Source organism: Poecilia formosa, unplaced genomic scaffold (assembly GCF_000485575.1).
Source record: "Poecilia formosa unplaced genomic scaffold, Poecilia_formosa-5.1.2 Scaffold40, whole genome shotgun sequence".
NCBI lineage: Eukaryota > Metazoa > Chordata > Actinopteri > Cyprinodontiformes > Poeciliidae > Poecilia > Poecilia formosa.
In genome coordinates, this window is record NW_006799979.1 from 971793 (window position 1) to 995713 (window position 23921).

At 39.6% G+C, this 23921-nt stretch overlaps 1 protein-coding gene and 2 long non-coding RNA genes across 5 annotated transcripts in view; 2 read left to right on the plus strand and 1 right to left on the minus strand.

The window, feature by feature from the left end:
- The window catches only part of slc8a1b (solute carrier family 8 member 1b), a 162081-nt gene that overhangs the window by 40474 nt on the left and 97686 nt on the right, over positions 1 to 23921 (minus strand). Inside the window, exon 5 of one of the 3 annotated variants that reach the window (XM_007551113.2) lies at positions 17390 to 17508. In XM_007551113.2, the coding sequence (XP_007551175.1) occupies positions 17390 to 17508 (119 nt within the window). Of the gene's footprint in view, positions 1 to 8720; positions 8908 to 9222; positions 9530 to 17389; positions 17509 to 23921 lie in introns of those variants that run through there. The other 2 variants (XM_016670974.1, XM_016670975.1) reach the window with 2 other exon arrangements.
- LOC107836118 (uncharacterized) lies at positions 10805 to 12157 on the plus strand. Its single transcript, XR_001661969.1, has 2 exons — positions 10805 to 11864; positions 11994 to 12157. It is a non-coding gene; the product is annotated as an uncharacterized LOC107836118 (long non-coding RNA).
- LOC107836117 (uncharacterized) lies at positions 17521 to 20324 on the plus strand. Its single transcript, XR_001661968.1, has 2 exons — positions 17521 to 20031; positions 20161 to 20324. It is a non-coding gene; the product is annotated as an uncharacterized LOC107836117 (long non-coding RNA).

A 23921-nucleotide genomic window follows, 5' to 3' on the forward strand; every position in this document is an offset into this window, starting at 1 on the left:
ATAAAATGACTGCTTGAAAAAAAAAAAAAAAAAAGAGTTGAGAACGGTCTCCAACTCCAGCCGTGTCTGCCATACTTTTGGCTGCTTGTTTTAGTTTTGGTAAATTTATCTAATTTAATTCTTTCTGCTTTATTGCTGGATTTCCTCTATTCTTAATTGGCAGAGTTATGTTTCTATTTTGTCCTTTTTTTTGTATTTAATTTTTGTCACACGTCTCCCCATTTTGTCTGCCTTTTCTCCCTCTTTTGGACTCTGTATGGTATATGTTGTGTCAGAGGTGTAAATGTTGCACAGTGCATGGTGACAGGAGGGAGCATGCGTTTATTATGTAGGTGAGACTTTGCACCATATCATGTTTTAATGGGGTTTGTAGTTCAACAGGAGTGATTGAAGATGCAGAGGGGAAAAAGGAAATGGGCTGAGAAAACATCTGATAGACGAGAAGGAGTAAAATCTGAGGAGGATTTTAAGGCAAAGAGCTGAAAGAAAAGGAGGCGGCAGTGGCAAAAGGAGCACGTGTTGGTATTATACGAAAAGAGGATGAGGAAGGGACAAGCTAGAATAAAGTGAAGGCAGAAGATTATGTTATGCTGTCTCACCTTTTGGAAGTCTTAGCTTTAACAAGAGGAACAGGAAAAAGACCCGACAGACTGCAGAAAGGCTTACATAAGGCGGTCAAAATAAATGTTTTGCAAAGGTCGGATCATTTCCTCCAAAGCAAGTTTTGACACGACTACGACAGTGTCTGAATTCTGACAGATTCTCTCTAGGATCAGTCACGTTGGCGCCACGAATGTCCAGCTCGCGATCGACTTCTCAAATCTTACTGTGAAAAAAGAATTACATCGACTCTACCTGTGATTTAACATCAAACTGTTCACATGACTCGAGGTCTGACGATGACGATTCATTTACAAAATGATTATGATTTCAAACGGCGAGGCGTCAGCGGTTGATTATCACGTTGCCCCGAGCAACCACGACTGACATTTCCACACAAAAGCTGCTTAATAACGTCCAGCAGCCATGATTTGTCAGCAACACGTCCAAGCAACGGCTGACGGGATGGTTTGGGGGATCTTTTGTCTGCGTCTCGTCGGCGAATCATTTGCTGGTGCCATTTGTTATTACAGCGGTTTTATGATTGTTGATTTGGTATTTAACAGACTTTCTGTAATGCGCCCATTCAGTGATGAACAATTACAGTGTGACATTCAAGCACCGAAATCGCGCTCGACGATTCAGATTCACTTGACATTTGCCGTCGGTTCGTTTGGCGTCTTAATGGAAGCGCGATTCGGGGATGGTTATTCATCCCCCCCTCCTCCCCTTCGTCTGCTGCCGGCTGGTTTTAAATAAGTGGAAAGATTTTTACGCACTGCAAAAAAATGAACTTCTGGGGGAGCAATAACTCTAAGCAATTAAAATGTTTCACTTTATATGTAACACATTACTTGATAATGTAATTCAGCCTTTCGGAGAAAAGCTGAATTACTTATCAGTTGAATTATGAACGGCTTGTTGCTCAGCAGAAGTTGAGTTTGGATCCACTCCTATCCACTTTAGCAGCAGGAGCGCGCTGACGCAGTCGCTGCCAGGGAACATCACTCTGAAATGTGGTTGTCATGGAAAAGATCGAAAGTCTTCATGATTCTGGTGCAGACAAAGCTACATTTTGTCTTTATTTACAGTGGTTACCATGAGATGTGTTTATAATATGATGACATTACAGCTCCATTTATGCCGGAACACCATAAATCATTAGTAATGCAGGGTGATAATATTAACTAGATATCGCTGCCATAAAGATAAAACGTTCACGTGCATTGTCTGCTGGTTGGTTTTAATCGTCGCCGAGGAAACAACGTCGTTTTAAGGTAGCCCATAAAATGATCTAATGCTGTTTGCCATTATACATATGGCTATTTGTCCATGTTAATGATCAGTCCCAATATGAAGAAATGCTGGTAAGCACACACACACACACGCACGCACGCGCACACACTCCGGCAGCCTAACAGCGTTGTGTTTCCAATTATTTCATTGTGTTTTGACAACTTCTTTATTTGGTACTGGGAATGATGATGATGATGTTTTGCACTAATGCGTAATTAAACTCACACAGATGCTGTTGCATCATCAAATTTCAATATCTGGAGAGAGCATCGCAGTCCATTTTATGGTTTCTCCGATCTAAACCATAACCACAGTTTCCCTGTCGCCTCGTAACATGCCTCAAACTTTAAATGTAAAGCATTTATGTTGCGTCAATTCGATTCGCCTTCCCCACAGTGCAATTATAAACACACACACACAAACACACACACACACACACACACGGGAGAGGACATGTAGAAACGGGGATGATAGAACTAGAACTATTAATATCATGTAACTTTTTTGCAAATTTGTCCAATTCCAGTGTTGGAGATCCAGAGATTCGCAGCTCAGATGATGTTATAAAGGCCCCACATGTCACCTAGACGAGACTTTTTTCACAACACTCTGAATGACTCAATCATGATCTTTACACCCAAATGAAATTCGACGGGGATATCGCATTTTATTCAGCTTTTATATCCGTTTTTGATTTGATGCGAGACACGATTCTGCACCAGCAGACACGGTAAATCTGGATGTAAACAGAGGCTGAAAATATCAGAAATAATATGACAGAAGTGAGGCGCATCACCTCACAATCCCTTCTGACTGCACAGCCAGACAAACCTCCACACAGTCAGCACTTCACAAAAGGCCGTTGTTATGCAAAAACTATTAGTTATGCTTTCTTTTTATTAGCTTCCTTCGACTTGCTATGGTTTTGTGACAACACGGTTGGCTGCTTAACAAACTTGAAAAGCGATCCATAGATCGTTACTTTAGTATTGATTGTTACTTTAGTAAACTGTGTGCTGCTGTGTGACGTCACCGCAGTTCTTCTGCGCACGCGGTTCGCTCTGGGCTCATAAAACGTTCACGGAGACGTCTGACTGCAGCCGTAATAATTAGTATGAACAACTTGTAATTAAAGCAAATAGAACGGCCCAGTCGAATGATTTCCATCCAATCTGATGATCGCAGAGGCATTTTGTAAAAAAGAAAAGCCAAAAGTCTTTGAATGTTTAAAGCAACTCGTCACTCCAGGGGCCTTGCAGCTTTAACTTTAACAGTTTTATTCGTAAAAAATTTAAACTGTGAGCTTCACAAGAATGCACTACTTTATGTTGGTCTGTCAAAAAATCCCAAACGAAGCAAACTGAAATAAGTGGTCGCCACAAAGCATGTAGAGGCTTCAGGGGTGTTGCACAGAGACATGCAGCGGTCTGCGTTTGATTTCAAAGTTCGGGTTTGCCACTGCATGTTATTGCATGAGGACACGGGGGTCACCGATCTCTGCAGGGCGGATGTGTTCTCAGCTCTTATCACCCCTCAGCGCTTCTCTATCCTAACGCTCTGCTCTCCCTCACACTGATGACTGACAAAAGGTTCAAAGGCTGCAGTGAACTCTCCTCTGCTTCCTGCTGTCCTGGGGCTACCACACACCCGGTCAAGAACTGGAAATATTCAGCCGCAAAACTTCAAAAACAGGTTTAAGTGAGGTCTGCTGCTATGCCCATAGGAAAAATAAATATATATAAAATAAAACACAAAAAAAAGAAAAAAAAAGAAGAAAAAATACAAACGCTGCGATCACTCTATAAGAATTCACCTACCAGATGCACCAACAAGTTCACATCGGTCTTGGGGAAACTGCTGAAAGGGGCTAGACTGGAAGTTTCTCATAAGTAGAACAAGATGGAACAATAATGAATAAAAAAATGTTTATAGAGAGCTTTATATGAGCATATTTGTAGAAGATTGAGTGGAAAGAAGAAGTCTGGTATAAAAGCGGGGACAGGCAATCTTTACCTTAGCAAAGGATTTAATCGAAACCAAGTAAAGAATCTGGAATTTGCCAAAGGAGAAATAAAAAGAGCCAAAAGCAGAACATTAAAGAAACATCGATGCAAGTATTCATTTCTTTAAAATGTCTCTCTTCTTTTCAAATTTTATAAATACAATTTTAGTTTTAGCTGCAAGGCAAACTCATCCAGATTAAAATGTATAAAATACTTTCCACTCTTTGCAATCCATCTACTGTATATAAGTTTTGACTTTAGCTTAACTACTGAAATGTACTTCTTAATGATTATTCTAATTTATTGATTTTGGTATCATGATCACTACACCACTGTTAATGGAGAATGAAACTGGATTTATTTATTTATTTTTCCCCCAGATTTTATGTCTGTAGGGACAATTAACACACATTAATTAATCAACAATTGAGTGTAAGTGTGGGCTGTTTTGTTCCTTTTCTCCAGCTGTCGACTCTGATGGAGGGTACTGTAAAGCTTATTTAAAATTCTCTGATAGGATGTGCCAAGAAAAGTAAAAAAATCTAATTTACATCTAAGAGTCTCTTGGTAACGCGCTGAGGGGAGTGAACCGGGAGAACTGGCGCTTTGATCATTGAACAGCAACTAGGGACAGAAAAGAAGATCGAGTCGTTTTACACAACTCACTCGTTTTTGCTGTAAAATGCAAATTTATAGCATGAAGTGAATGTATGTGGTTCAAGGAAAATACTGGTGTTAGGGTTATAAATGGGCAAATGGGCCATTGGCTTTTGTTGGTCAGTAATTTCACAGTGAAAAGCCCTGAATGCAGCATTTTTAGGTAATCTGGAGAATTAATGGTGCATTTACAGCTAAATTATCCAAACTGACTGAAGTTTAACTTCTTCCAAGCACCGATAAAAAAACACTTGACGTCCAGCGGGCATCTTATGAACATTTCAGGTCAAATGTCCACTTACTCAAAAACAACATGGAAAATAGGCCACAGGTCCTCTTGACATCGCTGTTTAGACTTAATTAGGAAAGTCAGGTTTAGTGGTTGAATTACAGAAATTGAGTTATTTGTCTGTTTGCATTTTAATGTACTTCTAATTGTATCAAAAAGAGTGAAATGGAAAATCTGCAGAATGTGAATTATTTTATTTTTTTTAATTTGGTTAATCGTCGGAATAATTCAATTAACAGCCAGAAATATTGGTCAACTACTCACACGGGATTAAACTAGTCATATACTCAACATAGTCATATACTCAACATATACGAATAAAAAACATTTTAGGGTGGAATACATGAGATATTTTTTACATGGTACGCCCTTTCTTCTAATACCACCCTGGGTAACTGACTATAAACTACATAAAACCACAACTTGGCAAAAAGAAAAAAAAAAAAGATATATTTTTGAAGAAGTCATTTAAATAAATCTATTTTAAAAAAATATTTAAATATATTTTTGGCACTAAACATAAACCAAGAAGATCAACTTTTCTTTTCTTTTTTAATTTAAATTTAATTGAAATAAAGATTTTGTTGGCTTGTGTGTACAAATACCCACATGTGTGTGTACGCGTGTATGCATGAACAACATGCAGCCTGAAACAGTCCAAAGCAATAAAGCTGTAGATGCTGGGCTCATTTAGCACAGAGAACCACATCAGTTCATAAAACAGTCACTAAACACACAAACCCAGTGCAGCCTGAAGATGGCGAGTGTCTGCTCTGTGTGTCCCTGGAGGTGTGTTTGATCTCCTGACTGTGATAATGCGATATGCAGCCTTTGTATTTGATCACTATGCAACCATCGTCGAAGGCTGGTAAACACGCACACACATGCACACACATGCACACACACTGCCATTACCACAATGGCGGCACTGAGCTGTGTGTTAAGTGTGTGAGTGAATCAAACGCAGAGAAAGCTGCTTTTAATCAGGCTGCGCAGAGGAGCTGAGGTGAGATTAATGGCAAAAAAAAACAACAAAAAAACCCTTTTAGACGGCAAGAGGAGAACAGTAATGGGCTGATTTAACTTGAACCGACTGGCATGTTGTTGATTTGTAGCAACGTCAGATGAAATTACTTCTGTGACACTGCTAATTATGTCAGAGTTAAGATTCTGGGTGTGCATTTCACGACCATAATGTGACCTCTGATCAATTTTTCTTGTGGTTTCAGAACTGGATTGAACAAACTATGTGCAGTGTCAACCAAACAGAAGTTGAAGAAAGAGTATTGCCCGTTACATTGAGGGGGGTAAGGAGTCATAATCAGAGTCATCTGAACGAGATGAGATTTTAAGCAATGATTTGGGGAAAAGGTCAAGTATTTTTTTGGAGAGGTTACAAACTTCTGGGCTCTAAAGGTGTCGGATGTAAAAGCAACCAGCAGAGAAAACTTAAAGCACTCAATGTCATTTATAAGAGCTCAGACTGGTGGATGGCACTGAAGAGTTACGAGTATATCTCTAGTTGGAAAATATATCTCTAGACTTTATGGCATGAGAGGTTTAGTGCCTAAAAACAACCGGACTTTATTTAATATTACAATTTGAAATTTATTTTCTACAGAAATGTACAATTTTGACTGCTATAACGCATTACCATGTAACTACAAAAACATTTTAGGCTGTTATAAGTTAGTATTAAGATGTTTGAAGTAATTAAATATGTTATTCTTAAAGCCAGAAATGTATTGATATCTAAGCTAATTTAGCTTTAGATGGCATCTCCAGCATCATTGTATTTCCAAAATGTAAACATTTACAAATTTAACATTTTTTATTTTAGGTCAGCTGTTTAACAACATTGTTCCCATTTTGTCTATTTCTTTTTATGAGTAATATTTACATTATAAAAGTTCTTTAAATCTGTATTGGTTTGTCAGTGAATTCATAAGTTACATCATAGATAATAGACCTTCACAAGTTTAGATAAAATATTTAAAAAAACATTAAAATAATAACCTCTTGAGAAAATTAGTTGCTCTTGTCTGTCAAGTAGCAAAAGATAAATCAATGAAATGAATGATGTATTTTAGTGTCTTATAGTAAATTAGTCCTTTTGGTTTCAACATGTCCACTTTACTCATGAATGGAGGAAAATGTGGGACCATGTGCTGCCATGGTTACGTACAAGCCAGAGAGCAGCTCAATTTCAAAGAAAACATTTGAGAGTCCTTCAGAAAGACCGGGGGAACGTCGAATCATGTCATCTCCAAAACATTAAAAGAAAGTCTGATTTTTTTTTTTTTTTTTTTTTTTGAGGTATAATAAAATTACAGGTGACTTAAAATTGTTGTACAGTTCTGTACTTTAAAAAAAACACTCAGCTGTTATGGCACCAGAATAGTGTTGTAACAGTTAAATTATTAGTACAAATCATAAAGCCAATCACATTATGGCAATGCATTATTAATTAGTCCATGACTAATTAATACATGAATTAATGAATTAATACATGAATAATGGCACACTGCTTAATGAGTCCTCCTTGCTTACCATCTGTGTAATAGAACTGCTGCATTACTGATGCAAACTACATAGTTCACAGTCAACAGATGAGCTAAGTGCTGTTAGCTCGTAATTGGGCTACTTTTCATGTGAAGGCAGCTTTGCTGTGCTGCTGATGCCGCTCATGGATTTTCGGCTCGATGTTTTTTGTTTGGGTGAATTAATTTAAACGGTGCACCTTCCTGCTTGAAGTTGATAACAGTATGCAACTCCTAATGGTATAACTAAAAATAGCACAGTTAAAAGAAAAGCAACAATTGTCTACTCGAACCATTTTAAAATTGCGCAAAATTATTTTGCTTTTGACGACCACTTTTCTAATTTTGATACATCAATTTAAGCAAAAATATAAAACACCAGTGCCTAAGTGTAGCTAAATTTGAGAAGTTTTTAAGTATTTCTCAAAAAAATTCTACAGTTTTCCATTCTGCACTTTACAGAGTAATGTGTCTTAGATGGTGAATTAGTTGGGCTGTGTGGCCTGGTAGCAAACCTGCAATTAGCTGCTTGACACGGTCGCTGCTTATAGATTACCAACTGAAGTTTAGAAATAGGGTTAAGGGTGATGCTTCTTAATATTCAACATATGACTGGAAATTTCTAATCCACCAAGTTTGCTCATCTTGTAAAGGGGCAGGGGGAAACAAATACTTTTTTTGCACGGCTGAAGAAGATTTGCACAGTTGTGATAAAAGCATTTTAATCATTATGCCTTGATATTGGTAAGCCTTTCATGTAACAGTTTAAAGTTTGAGTTTCAAGCTTGTGTAGTTGAGTCAACAAGAAAATTCAATTCAAGTTTTTAACCCGAGTCTCAGAAAACATGAAAATCACAAAAAGATGGAAACCAAGCCTGTATGTGGCTGATTATGGCTCCATTTTATGGCCTCTATGGTATACATAGTACTGGTACTGAAATCTGATGACTTGCGACAAATTTTGTGTCAATCAGTGCCACCTGCATTTAGGCAAAAACCTTCAGATTATGCGGTAAATTATAAAACTACCAGTACATTTTTCCCCTACCACCACATTTCTCTTGTGGAAAAGTGAGTTCTTGGGTTTTGGTGAAGTAGGCTTACTTACCTACTGACAATAACACTGTTTTTTGTTTAATTCAATTGTAATCAAACTAAAGCTCAACTCAAAGCAAAATGTCAACTGAGACAATGACATGCTGCATAGGAAAGACATAACATAACCACAAACCATGCACTACAATCTGGGAATTGCCCCGCTGTTCCAAGTTTTGGAAACGAGGGAAGTTTAAGTGAGAGTCAAAGTGTATGATCGATGCTGATTGGCCGTCACACCTGTCTGCTCCTTCCTGTTGCGTCTCCACTCGGGGGTTTCGAGCACAATGAAGAAGGAGGATTCCTTACTGTACTCCTCCCGGTCTAAGATTCTAACGGTTATGGTCTTCCTGTATGGGACAACACACGTACACACAAACACATACAGAAGGAAGGTGGTAAATGCATGCATGAAAGACAAAAAAAAAAAAAACAACTCAAAGAAAAAACCAACAAACAATAAAAATGGCATGACAAGGTATGCAAGTTAAAACACATATAAAACGATTGCAAAAAACCCCCAAAAAAACTAGGTGGTAGATGTGGTGAGATGAGGTGACCCCGCAGTCGGCTGCATGCTCCCCCCGGACGCATCAGGAGGAGAATAAAACCGAGAGTCAGAACAGTCAAAGCTACGTCTCCTCCTGTGGAGTTTCCGTGTTAACAGCATGCAGCCGCTGCGGTATGGCGGACGCTCTGGAGCTTCGCGTGGTCGGCTTTCGGGATCGGTCAGGCGGCTCACCCTCTTCTTGACCTTTGGCGTCGTTGCTCTCCACCAGGCGAGGCTCTCCGATCTCAATGTAGAAGGCTTTGTTCTTCTCGTACTCCTCGTCATCAATTATTTTCACCTTGATGGTTTTACTGAAAGGGCGGGAGGGAAGGCAGAGGGGAGAAGGAGGAGGAGAAGAAGAAGAACAAGAAGAAGAAGGCAGAACAGTGAGGACAGGACAAGCCAGAAACTGGAAGAAGAAGAAGCAGCAGCAGGAAATAAAAAATAAAAAATAAAAAAAGCCACATTCCCCACAGGCTCCCATCAGGAAACAGACGGATTATTTATTGCCTCTTTCATCTTTGATGCATTTAAATTAGCTCAAATCAGTACAAACCAGATGGATCTTGTGAAAGCCACTCTGTGCTCAGCAAACATCCTAATCAGTCTCCATTCGACTTTAAACTCAAAGTAGATACCGAGCCCATTTGTTAGCATCAAATACATAAACGCTAAAGACCAGTGGAAGTGGTGCATGAAGTATACAAACATGTTTTTTTTTTATTTTTTATTGAAGTTTGGGATTTGCAGACTTACATGACAAGTTGACATCAATCAGACGCGACATTACAACTACTCAGCTGCAGAGTTCCTAACACCAAATACGCCATCATCAACGTTTTTAGTTTCTCGTGTTTTCATGAAATCAACACCTCTCTCACCTACCAAGACGGATAGCGGTGCATATTTAGTTCAGATATGATCCACATTTGTAATCCTCCTCTGACCCACATACATTCAGTCCAAAGTAATGATGTTGGCGCAAGGCAAGTCTGGCTGCCGAGAGTCAGCTGCAGGTCCAGACATGCTGGACCTGTTCATCAATTATCAGAGTAGTACGCACTGTCCCAGTTTACTTCTGATGCCGAACCAAACTATTAGAACGATCCATGAATAGAACGAGTCCTTCGGTAAACACAAGAGGCTGGGATCAGGTAGACGGATCTTGCAAAGTCTCCATCACTCAAGAGCAAAACAAACAAAATCCTTGATGGGAATCATTAAATCTTTCCCTGAAATCTTGTCTGATCTCAGTTTGTCTGTAACTGCAGCAAAATGTTTTGGTTTGAGATGATAATTCAGGCTTTGGTCACAGGTCAACTTGCACACACAGTAGTCCTTTCCAGCATCTCATCAGATTGTTTGAGGCTAAACCGAACCCCCAGCAGGTCAAGAGAAGCACGTTCGTCGTCTGTTACGGTTGTGCGTCAGATTTAAGGCATACCAAAACTCCCCATGAATACAAAGGTTCCTACTGGAACTATTGTAAATCTATGTAATGTGTTTTAAAAGTGCAGCCATAATTTAAACAATTGATGAAGCATCTGGATAAAATGTAAACAAACTGAATTTACATTGCGCCTTTCCAGTCAAGCTGACCGCTCAAAGCACTTTATGCTACACCGATACAGAAATATTGAAATTATATTTGGTCAATATAAACTGATCACATACCAATCAAACAGATAGGAGCACCTCTTGAAACCAGCGTTCCTCTGCACTCTGTTGGGAATGTAAGCTCAAATTTCCACTTTCAGTCACCCATCGCACAGACATGATTATATCAAAACTTGTGATACACAGTCGTGACTTTGTCCTGCTGTTCTCCCTCACCTATTCGATGGGATATTTAAAAAAAAAAAAACACAACAACAAACCTGACTGTGAAATGCAACAGTAATGTGTGAATGTGAGAAATCAAGGATATAATTTCTCTGAAGCCGTTGTTTTTATTGTATCTGTTCAACTCCTCTCAGTGAGGTGTGTGGAACTGAGCGCCTTCGTTGTTGCAGTTGGCCTCCGTCATCTTCGACTGTATATTTCGTGCTCCGTGTGTGAAACGAGTGCCTGCAGACATGGCTGTTTATCTTGAGTTTTCAGTCCGGAACAAAACCCTCGGTTTGGTTTGATCCAAATCCACTACAGGCAATGACAAAAAGGCAGCAGAGAGAAAACTCATAATCTGGCCCGTAGGGCAGGAAATGGGAACACACACACCCCGTGTGAGCGTCATCTCTGATCACAGATCTGGAGCCCGTGTTGAACACTCCATGAAAAAAAAAAAAAAAAACGTTGCATGAGCGCCAAGCGGCTCGGACACACGCGACCCCTTCAAGCAGAAAGGGACACATGCAAACACAGCCGACTCCAACGACGAGACAACGATGCCTACATCATCGATTATGAACGTTTATTCAAAAATAGCTCGACTCCACTTGTTTTTCTGACCGAACACAGTGGTGTTCATTCATCCAATTTTATGCATCACATGTCAAATCAACTGCGTCACTCTAACGCTGTAAAAAAAAAAAAAGATATTCTAACGCCACAGGCAAATACAAAGAGAGGCAACAGAGTTTAGCTTATTGCATTAGAGGGATAAATGCGCCTAGCTTTGTCTCTGAGCAGCAGATGGAGAGCAGATTTACCCTTCTGCTGCAGAGAATCCCATGACCGCCAGGCCGGCACTGAAGAAGTGATGGAGTCAACTTCTCCTCTGCCACAAGGTGGAGCCTTTGAGAACTTTACTCACTGCTGATTAAATGGAAATGCTCAGGATGTCATGACTGAGAAACCTCACAGTTGCCTCCGTCAGGAGTAAAACATAACCACCGGTGCGGCTTTTACCTCTTACATGTATTTGTAAGATCACGATCTTGAATTCAAACAAATAAAACTGACAAGTACATCATGACAGAAGCAACAAAATGTCTTCATAGAAGTGATTTTTGCCTTTATTTTAGCAGGACGGATCTGAACAGGGAGAAGACCAAAGATAACATCTTGATAACGCCGACCAGAGAGGGACTCGGAGGATCAACATGAGAAAACAGCTTTGAGTTGGGTTTGCCTCCTGAAGAAAACCCATTTCAATCAAACTGGCGACGTAGTAAATGTTTTGTGTGATTAATCTAATGTTTCAGAGCCTGTGTTTTGTTTCCAAAAATAAATCCTGAACCACTCACTGAGGAGACAGGGTGAAACACCTGAGTTGATGCCCAGATTTCCATAAAATGCCCCAGAAAACTATACACACNTCTTTGCAATCCATCTACTGTATATAAGTTTTGACTTTAGCTTAACTACTGAAATGTACTTCTTAATGATTATTCTAATTTATTGATTTTGGTATCATGATCACTACACCACTGTTAATGGAGAATGAAACTGGATTTATTTATTTATTTTTCCCCCAGATTTTATGTCTGTAGGGACAATTAACACACATTAATTAATCAACACTTGAGTGTAAGTGTGGGCTGTTTTGTTCCTTTTCTCCAGCTGTCGACTCTGATGGAGGGTACTGTAAAGCTTATTTAAAATTCTCTGATAGGATGTGCCAAGAAAAGTAAAAAAATCTAATTTACATCTAAGAGTCTCTTGGTAACGCGCTGAGGGGAGTGAACCGGGAGAACTGGCGCTTTGATCATTGAACAGCAACTAGGGACAGAAAAGAAGATCGAGTCGTTTTACACAACTCACTCGTTTTTGCTGTAAAATGCAAATTTATAGCATGAAGTGAATGTATGTGGTTCAAGGAAAATACTGGTGTTAGGGTTATAAATGGGCAAATGGGCCATTGGCTTTTGTTGGTCAGTAATTTCACAGTGAAAAGCCCTGAATGCAGCATTTTTAGGTAATTTGGAGAATTAATGGTGCATTTACAGCTAAATTATCCAAACTGACTGAAGTTTAACTTCTTCCAAGCACCGCCAACAAAACACTTGACGTCCAGTGGACATCTTATGAACATTTCAGATCAAATGTCCACTTACTCAAAAACAACATGGAAAATAGGCCACAGGTCCTCTTGACATCGCTGTTTAGACTTAATTAGGAAAGTCAGGTTTAGTGGTTGAATTACAGAAATTGAGTTATTTGTCTGTTTGCATTTTAATGTACTTCTAATTGTATCAAAAAGAGTGAAATGGAAAATCTGCAGAATGTGAATTATTTTATTTTTTTTAATTTGGTTAATCGTCGGAATAATTCAATTAACAGCCAGAAATATTGGTCAACTACTCACACGGGATTAAACTAGTCATATACTCAACATAGTCATATACTCAACATATACGAATAAAAAACATTTTAGGGTGGAATACATGAGATATTTTTTACATGGTACGCCCTTTCTTCTAATACCACCCTGGGTAACTGACTATAAACTACATAAAACCACAACTTGGCAAAAAGAAAAAAAAAAAAGATATATTTTTGAAGAAGTCATTTAAATAAATCTATTTTAAAAAAATATTTAAATATATTTTTGGCACTAAACATAAACCAAGAAGATCAACTTTTCTTTTCTTTTTTAATTTAAATTTAATTGAAATAAAGATTTTGTTGGCTTGTGTGTACAAATACCCACATGTGTGTGTACGCGTGTATGCATGAACAACATGCAGCCTGAAACAGTCCAAAGCAATAAAGCTGTAGATGCTGGGCTCATTTAGCACAGAGAACCACATCAGTTCATAAAACAGTCACTAAACACACAAACCCAGTGCAGCCTGAAGATGGCGAGTGTCTGCTCTGTGTGTCCCTGGAGGTGTGTTTGATCTCCTGACTGTGATAATGCGATATGCAGCCTTTGTATTTGATCACTATGCAACCATCGTCGAAGGCTGGTAAACACGCACACACATGCACACACATGCACACACACTGCCATTACCACAATGGCGGCACTGAGCTGTGTGTTAAGTGTGTGAGTGAATCAAACGCAGAGAAAGCTGCTTTTAATCAGGCTGCGCAGAGGAGCTGAGGTGAGATTAATGGCAAAAAAAAACAACAAAAAAACCCTTTTAGACGGCAAGAGGAGAACAGTAATGGGCTGATTTAACTTGAACCGACTGGCATGTTGTTGATTTGTAGCAACGTCAGATGAAATTACTTCTGTGACACTGCTAATTATGTCAGAGTTAAGATTCTGGGTGTGCATTTCACGACCATAATGTGACCTCTGATCAATTTTTCTTGTGGTTTCAGAACTGGATTGAACAAACTATGTGCAGTGTCAACCAAACAGAAGTTGAAGAAAGAGTATTGCCCGTTACATTGAGGGGGGTAAGGAGTCATAATCAGAGTCATCTGAACGAGATGAGATTTTAAGCAATGATTTGGGGAAAAGGTCAAGTATTTTTTTGGAGAGGTTACAAACTTCTGGGCTCTAAAGGTGTCGGATGTAAAAGCAACCAGCAGAGAAAACTTAAAGCACTCAATGTCATTTATAAGAGCTCAGACTGGTGGATGGCACTGAAGAGTTACGAGTATATCTCTAGTTGGAAAATATATCTCTAGACTTTATGGCATGAGAGGTTTAGTGCCTAAAAACAACCGGACTTTATTTAATATTACAATTTGAAATTTATTTTCTACAGAAATGTACAATTTTGACTGCTATAACGCATTACCATGTAACTACAAAAACATTTTAGGCTGTTATAAGTTAGTATTAAGATGTTTGAAGTAATTAAATATGTTATTCTTAAAGCCAGAAATGTATTGATATCTAAGCTAATTTAGCTTTAGATGGCATCTCCAGCATCATTGTATTTCCAAAATGTAAACATTTACAAATTTAACATTTTTTATTTTAGGTCAGCTGTTTAACAACATTGTTCCCATTTTGTCTATTTCTTTTTATGAGTAATATTTACATTATAAAAGTTCTTTAAATCTGTATTGGTTTGTCAGTGAATTCATAAGTTACATCATAGATAATAGACCTTCACAAGTTTAGATAAAATATTTAAAAAAACATTAAAATAATAACCTCTTGAGAAAATTAGTTGCTCTTGTCTGTCAAGTAGCAAAAGATAAATCAATGAAATGAATGATGTATTTTAGTGTCTTATAGTAAATTAGTCCTTTTGGTTTCAACATGTCCACTTTACTCATGAATGGAGGAAAATGTGGGACCATGTGCTGCCATGGTTACGTACAAGCCAGAGAGCAGCTCAATTTCAAAGAAAACATTTGAGAGTCCTTCAGAAAGACCGGGGGAACGTCGAATCATGTCATCTCCAAAACATTAAAAGAAAGTCTGATTTTTTTTTTTTTTTTTTTTTTTGAGGTATAATAAAATTACAGGTGACTTAAAATTGTTGTACAGTTCTGTACTTTAAAAAAAACACTCAGCTGTTATGGCACCAGAATAGTGTTGTAACAGTTAAATTATTAGTACAAATCATAAAGCCAATCACATTATGGCAATGCATTATTAATTAGTCCATGACTAATTAATACATGAATTAATGAATTAATACATGAATAATGGCACACTGCTTAATGAGTCCTCCTTGCTTACCATCTGTGTAATAGAACTGCTGCATTACTGATGCAAACTACATAGTTCACAGTCAACAGATGAGCTAAGTGCTGTTAGCTCGTAATTGGGCTACTTTTCATGTGAAGGCAGCTTTGCTGTGCTGCTGATGCCGCTCATGGATTTTCGGCTCGATGTTTTTTGTTTGGGTGAATTAATTTAAACGGTGCACCTTCCTGCTTGAAGTTGATAACAGTATGCAACTCCTAATGGTATAACTAAAAATAGCACAGTTAAAAGAAAAGCAACAATTGTCTACTCGAACCATTTTAAAATTGCGCAAAATTATTTTGCTTTTGACGACCACTTTTCTAATTTTGATACATCAATTTAAGCAAAAATATAAAACACCAGTGCCTAAGTGTAGCTAAATTTGAGAAGTTTTTAAGTATTTCTCAAAAAAATTCTACAGTTTTCCATTCTGCACTTTACAGAGTAATGTGTCTTAGATGGTGAATTAGTTGGGCTGTGTGGCCTGGTAGCAAACCTGCAATTAGCTGCTTGACACGGTCGCTGCTTATAGATTACCAACTGAAGTTTAGAAATAGGGTTAAGGGTGATGCTTCTTAATATTCAACATATGACTGGAAATTTCTAATCCACCAAGTTTGCTCATCTTGTAAAGGGGCAGGGGGAAACAAATACTTTTTTTGCACGGCTGAAGAAGATTTGCACAGTTGTGATAAAAGCATTTTAATCATTATGCCTTGATATTGGTAAGCCTTTCATGTAACAGTTTAAAGTTTGAGTTTCAAGCTTGTGTAGTTGAGTCAACAAGAAAATTCAATTCAAGTTTTTAACCCGAGTCTCAGAAAACATGAAAATCACAAAAAGATGGAAACCAAGCCTGTATGTGGCTGATTATGGCTCCATTTTATGGCCTCTATGGTATACATAGTACTGGTACTGAAATCTGATGACTTGCGACAAATTTTGTGTCAATCAGTGCCACCTGCATTTAGGCAAAAACCTTCAGATTATGCGGTAAATTATAAAACTACCAGTACATTTTTCCCCTACCACCACATTTCTCTTGTGGAAAAGTGAGTTCTTGGGTTTTGGTGAAGTAGGCTTACTTACCTACTGACAATAACACTGTTTTTTGTTTAATTCAATTGTAATCAAACTAAAGCTCAACTCAAAGCAAAATGTCAACTGAGACAATGACATGCTGCATAGGAAAGACATAACATAACCACAAACCATGCACTACAATCTGGGAATTGCCCCGCTGTTCCAAGTTTTGGAAACGAGGGAAGTTTAAGTGAGAGTCAAAGTGTATGATCGATGCTGATTGGCCGTCACACCTGTCTGCTCCTTCCTGTTGCGTCTCCACTCGGGGGTTTCGAGCACAATGAAGAAGGAGGATTCCTTACTGTACTCCTCCCGGTCTAAGATTCTAACGGTTATGGTCTTCCTGTATGGGACAACACACGTACACACAAACACATACAGAAGGAAGGTGGTAAATGCATGCATGAAAGACAAAAAAAAAAAAAACAACTCAAAGAAAAAACCAACAAACAATAAAAATGGCATGACAAGGTATGCAAGTTAAAACACATATAAAACGATTGCAAAAAACCCCCAAAAAAACTAGGTGGTAGATGTGGTGAGATGAGGTGACCCCGCAGTCGGCTGCATGCTCCCCCCGGACGCATCAGGAGGAGAATAAAACCGAGAGTCAGAACAGTCAAAGCTACGTCTCCTCCTGTGGAGTTTCCGTGTTAACAGCATGCAGCCGCTGCGGTATGGCGGACGCTCTGGAGCTTCGCGTGGTCGGCTTTCGGGATCGGTCAGGCGGCTCACCCTCTTCTTGACCTTTGGCGTCGTTGCTCTCCACCAGGCGAGGCTCTCCGATCTCAATGTAGAAGGCTTTGTTCTTCTCGTACTCCTCGTCATCAATTATTTTCACCTTGATGGTTTTACTGAAAGGGCGGGAGGGAAGGCAGAGGGGAGAAGGAGGAGGAGAAGAAGAAGAACAAGAAGAAGAAGGCAGAACAGTGAGGACAGGACAAGCCAGAAACTGGAAGAAGAAGAAGCAGCAGCAGGAAATAAAAAATAAAAAATAAAAAAAGCCACATTCCCCACAGGCTCCCATCAGGAAACAGACGGATTATTTATTGCCTCTTTCATCTTTGATGCATTTAAATTAGCTCAAATCAGTACAAACCAGATGGATCTTGTGAAAGCCACTCTGTGCTCAGCAAACATCCTAATCAGTCTCCATTCGACTTTAAACTCAAAGTAGATACCGAGCCCATTTGTTAGCATCAAATACATAAACGCTAAAGACCAGTGGAAGTGGTGCATGAAGTATACAAACATGTTTTTTTTTTATTTTTTATTGAAGTTTGGGATTTGCAGACTTACATGACAAGTTGACATCAATCAGACGCGACATTACAACTACTCAGCTGCAGAGTTCCTAACACCAAATACGCCATCATCAACGTTTTTAGTTTCTCGTGTTTTCATGAAATCAACACCTCTCTCACCTACCAAGACGGATAGCGGTGCATATTTAGTTCAGATATGATCCACATTTGTAATCCTCCTCTGACCCACATACATTCAGTCCAAAGTAATGATGTTGGCGCAAGGCAAGTCTGGCTGCCGAGAGTCAGCTGCAGGTCCAGACATGCTGGACCTGTTCATCAATTATCAGAGTAGTACGCACTGTCCCAGTTTACTTCTGATGCCGAACCAAACTATTAGAACGATCCATGAATAGAACGAGTCCTTCGGTAAACACAAGAGGCTGGGATCAGGTAGACGGATCTTGCAAAGTCTCCATCACTCAAGAGCAAAACAAACAAAATCCTTGATGGGAATCATTAAATCTTTCCCTGAAATCTTGTCTGATCTCAGTTTGTCTGTAACTGCAGCAAAATGTTTTGGTTTGAGATGATAATTCAGGCTTTGGTCACAGGTCAACTTGCACACACAGTAGTCCTTTCCAGCATCTCATCAGATTGTTTGAGGCTAAACCGAACCCCCAGCAGGTCAAGAGAAGCACGTTCGTCGTCTGTTACGGTTGTGCGTCAGATTTAAGGCATACCAAAACTCCCCATGAATACAAAGGTTCCTACTGGAACTATTGTAAATCTATGTAATGTGTTTTAAAAGTGCAGCCATAATTTAAACAATTGATGAAGCATCTGGATAAAATGTAAACAAACTGAATTTACATTGCGCCTTTCCAGTCAAGCTGACCGCTCAAAGCACTTTATGCTACACCGATACAGAAATATTGAAATTATATTTGGTCAATATAAACTGATCACATACCAATCAAACAGATAGGAGCACCTCTTGAAACCAGCGTTCCTCTGCACTCTGTTGGGAATGTAAGCTCAGATTTCCACTTTCAGTCGCCCATCGCACAGACATGATTATATCAAAACTTGTGATACACAGTCGTGACTTTGTCCTGCTGTTCTCCCTCACCTATTCGATGGGATATTTAAAAAAAAAAAAACACAACAACAAACCTGACTGTGAAATGCAACAGTAATGTGTGAATGTGAGAAATCAAGGATATAATTTCTCTGAAGCCGTTGTTTTTATTGTATCTGTTCAACTCCTCTCAGTGAGGTGTGTGGAACTGAGCGCCTTCGTTGTTGCAGTTGGCCTCCGTCATCTTCGACTGTATATTTCGTGCTCCGTGTGTGAAACGAGTGCCTGCAGACATGGCTGTTTATCTTGAGTTTTCAGTCCGGAACAAAACCCTCGGTTTGGTTTGATCCAAATCCACTACAGGCAATGACAAAAAGGCAGCAGAGAGAAAACTCATAATCTGGCCCGTAGGGCAGGAAATGGGAACACACACACCCCGTGTGAGCGTCATCTCTGATCACAGATCTGGAGCCCGTGTTGAACACTCCATGAAAAAAAAAAAAAAAAACGTTGCATGAGCGCCAAGCGGCTCGGACACACGCGACCCCTTCAAGCAGAAAGGGACACATGCAAACACAGCCGACTCCAACGACGAGACAACGATGCCTACATCATCGATTATGAACGTTTATTCAAAAATAGCTCGACTCCACTTGTTTTTCTGACCGAACACAGTGGTGTTCATTCATCCAATTTTATGCATCACATGTCAAATCAACTGCGTCACTCTAACGCTGTAAAAAAAAAAAAAGATATTCTAACGCCACAGGCAAATACAAAGAGAGGCAACAGAGTTTAGCTTATTGCATTAGAGGGATAAATGCGCCTAGCTTTGTCTCTGAGCAGCAGATGGAGAGCAGATTTACCCTTCTGCTGCAGAGAATCCCATGACCGCCAGGCCGGCACTGAAGAAGTGATGGAGTCAACTTCTCCTCTGCCACAAGGTGGAGCCTTTGAGAACTTTACTCACTGCTGATTAAATGGAAATGCTCAGGATGTCATGACTGAGAAACCTCACAGTTGCCTCCGTCAGGAGTAAAACATAACCACCGGTGCGGCTTTTACCTCTTACATGTATTTGTAAGATCACGATCTTGAATTCAAACAAATAAAACTGACAAGTACATCATGACAGAAGCAACAAAATGTCTTCATAGAAGTGATTTTTGCCTTTATTTTAGCAGGACGGATCTGAACAGGGAGAAGACCAAAGATAACATCTTGATAACGCCGACCAGAGAGGGACTCGGAGGATCAACATGAGAAAACAGCTTTGAGTTGGGTTTGCCTCCTGAAGAAAACCCATTTCAATCAAACTGGCGACGTAGTAAATGTTTTGTGTGATTAATCTAATGTTTCAGAGCCTGTGTTTTGTTTCCAAAAATAAATCCTGAACCACTCACTGAGGAGACAGGGTGAAACACCTGAGTTGATGCCCAGATTTCCATAAAATGCCCCAGAAAACTATACACACCTACTAATGGGCTACTAAAAAAAAAAAAACCACACACACAAACACCACACTTTTCAACTTTTCTTTTGTAAAGAACTGCACTACTTTGAGTTGTCTGCCACAAAACACCCCCAAAAACATAGTAATAAAGTTTGAGGTAGCAACATGAAAATGTGTAAAAAACTGTCCAAACGTGCTTTAATAAGCCGACGCTGCATAAAGGGTTAGGGCAACGGGGTGTGACGGGATTACTTTTGTGCGTTATGTTCAAAATAAATTAATTAAATGTGGAAAAATGTGAGCTAAAGGACCAACCGAATGTAAAATACACAAGTTTTGAACGTTTTTTTCCCCCTCTAAATATTTGCTGCCTGAGTGAGCTCACACAGGAGAGCATCCTTAGTTGTCAAAAGCATCAACCACACCTGCAACCTCAGAGTCAGATTTGTCCCCACAAGGATACAAACACAGCGGCGCTCTCAGACGGAGGTGGTATCACACTTGCATGGCGGCGTTCGCACATTTTTAACACTAGCTTGCCTTCACGCCTCCACTAAAGGAATTTTGGCTGCAGGAATCCAAATATGCACACAGCCTCACACAAGTTACTCTAGGGATCGCGATGTGTGTATATCCGTCTTTCCGCAGAGATGCCCTCCATCTGACTTTGCTAAAAAGCAGGAAGAAAAAAAAAACAAAAAAAACAAAAAAAAAACAAACAATCTGAGCAGCTGTGACAGATCTCCACTCCAGTGCTTCTCTCATCGGATGCATCTCCTCCCATTTGCTCTCCCTCCACTTCTTCTGCCTGATCCTTCATACGTGAAGATTTTGGTCAGTGTTTGGAAAGCACTTCTCCAACGCTTACAACGGAGAAAGCGCCCAGAAAACCATCCAGACAAATATTAGATTTTTTAAGACCCGCAGCCAGAAGATTGCGCTCCACACACACACACACACACACACGCAGCCGGGTAAAACTACAAATGCCAACTCTGTCAGCAGGAGATGAGATTGGACAAAAATACAATATCCCTGCATCTGTTGTTTTTCTCCACCTCTTGATTCGCTCCATCGACTTTTGTGTCCACGTACTTTTCCAAGCTCGCCTTATAAGGAACTAAAGGATTCTCCGATTGCTGTTGTTGCAAAATGGATACCAAGTGCCATCTGTTTCTGTTGCAAGACAGAGTATATGTTTTGTGACATATTTAAAATACAACACTAGTTTCTGCTGACACGGATGCTATCGTTTCAGAATTCTCTTTCCAGCTGGAGGTACGCAAACGTGACAATTTTCTGAAACAGAACAATGTTTGTGTATCATTTTCCGTTTACCACAGAAAAATATTCAGTTTCCTTTAGAAATGACAAACTGAGCGTCGAGAGCATGCTAACCAGAAAATGCCTGCACTGTAAGCAACCATGTTTTCCCCCACAGCAGATGCGTTTCACTTTGCCTCCGTATCTCACTTCCTGTTTCTCTCATGACATTCCTGTCGAATTGCTGCATATGCCAGAACAAAATCGAACTCAGGTCTATCTTGGTCATAGAGAATCGCAATCAGTCTGCAAGGCTCAATTGACTTTAACATGTTCCAATTGCTGCGTACATTTTCAATCAGAACAGATGCTAAAGCGAATCTGGACCCAAAGTCTCCTGTGGGCAGCGGCGCCACTGGTCCCCTTCTCCAACTCTGCTCAACTAGTATGGAAAGAACGCAGAGTCCTCCAGGAACCACATGTCTCCTTTTTCTTCACAGTGCAAATATAAATCATCTTTTCATTGTTTTCCAGCCTGCTCTATGAGTTTATAGTTTTGTTTTTGAAAAATAAATAAATCTGACCAGCTCCTTAGTAAGAGATTTGGGAACCGAGTCACAGTTACAACTTATTTTGTTTTCTTTGCACTCCCTGAGCCCCTCCTTTTCCAGCAGCTCTACAGATGTGTGGTTTTACAGGACAATGCTTCTCATGTGCTTTCAATCAAAAAGAGAAAGATTAAATCATTTTTAGAAGTGGTAAAGATGCAGCTTTTACAGTTTCAGATTATATTTAAGTCCCGATCTTATGTGGACTACAACCCACTAAAAGTAATGAGACTTAAGTGTTTCATTTTTAAATTTAATCAAAGTATAATCTGAATCACTCTGCAGAACAGATAGTGCTCCAAAGAGCTTCCCTTCTGCTGTGGTCCATATTTAATTCTAATAGGAAACTGTCTCTGGCATTAAACACAGATGGACAGACAGGAAGTCATGAAGCACAGCAGGCAGCAGCGCGGGTAACTCCCCTCCTTTAGGCGACCGGCCTTGACGTATTTGGATCGGAAAATTGGACTTTGGGAATCACCGTTTTATTTTTATGTTAAGAAAACAAGTGTGTCCGTGTGTGTGCGTGTGTGTGTGTGTGTGTGTGTGTGCTCAGATGGAATACGAGATCATTTTCGGACAAAAACCCAACTGATTAAAACCCCGTCGCTCCAGATCCCTCGCAGCAATGACATTTATATAACTACAGCCAACGTGCAGGCATATTCTTTTATGTATGCATTTGCATAAATAGCTGCCGTCCACACTGCTTACAAATGTGGGCGTTATCTGTCCATTTGTGTAAACAACTGGCCTTTGAAGCTCGAACGTGTTTGTTTGTGCGGAGCAGATTGCTGGTGGGTTGAATTCAGTCAGACTAAACAAAACACGGGGAACATGTACATGTTATGTCACCGTGGCTGCAGGAACGAAGCGTCCCCACGGGCGCCTGTTCCTATGGAAAGCTCACCGAAGAGCCTCTGAACAAACATTCAATAAAACGAAAGCCACATTATGATTTAAAAATAAAATAATAATAATAAAAAAAATTAAAAAAATTAAAGTGACGGTTAAGCTGTAGGCTTTGCACAGTTTTACACGAGAGAGCAACAAGTGTACGTGTGTGGTTTTATTACACGCCGGCTTTTATACAGCTAAGACGATAATGATGCTAACCAGAGCTGGAAACCACAGCAATAGATGAGCAGCACTCAGCCAGACGTCCGCTAATAAGATCCATTCTGCTCGCTAACAGGCCTACAAATAATACTGACTTCAATACGGCTGGAGGAAACCAGAAATGCCAAGAGTTTCTGCAGCGGGAGCAGCTGCTGCTGGATCCCTGTGGTCCACGGAGATTAAAGGCTATATTTCAGTGAGCCCTGTGGCTTTGGTTATGACTAATAGCTTAAGAAAAAAATGTTTATTCTTTTCAGTGTCAGGATACTTGCTTCCAATGACATCTTTCGTCATTTATTTCGTTTGGGGAATCGGTGCAGTTCGATGATCTGACGTTTGCAATAATTCAATCCAGTGAAATGGCAAACCGCTTAGGACCAACCAAATGAATACTTTGACATATTCCAACCGCTAATTTGTTTATATTTCAGTATTTAAATGCACAGCATCTTGCTTCATTTTATTGTAAGCCTGTATTTTGCTGTGGTGAAAATATAGC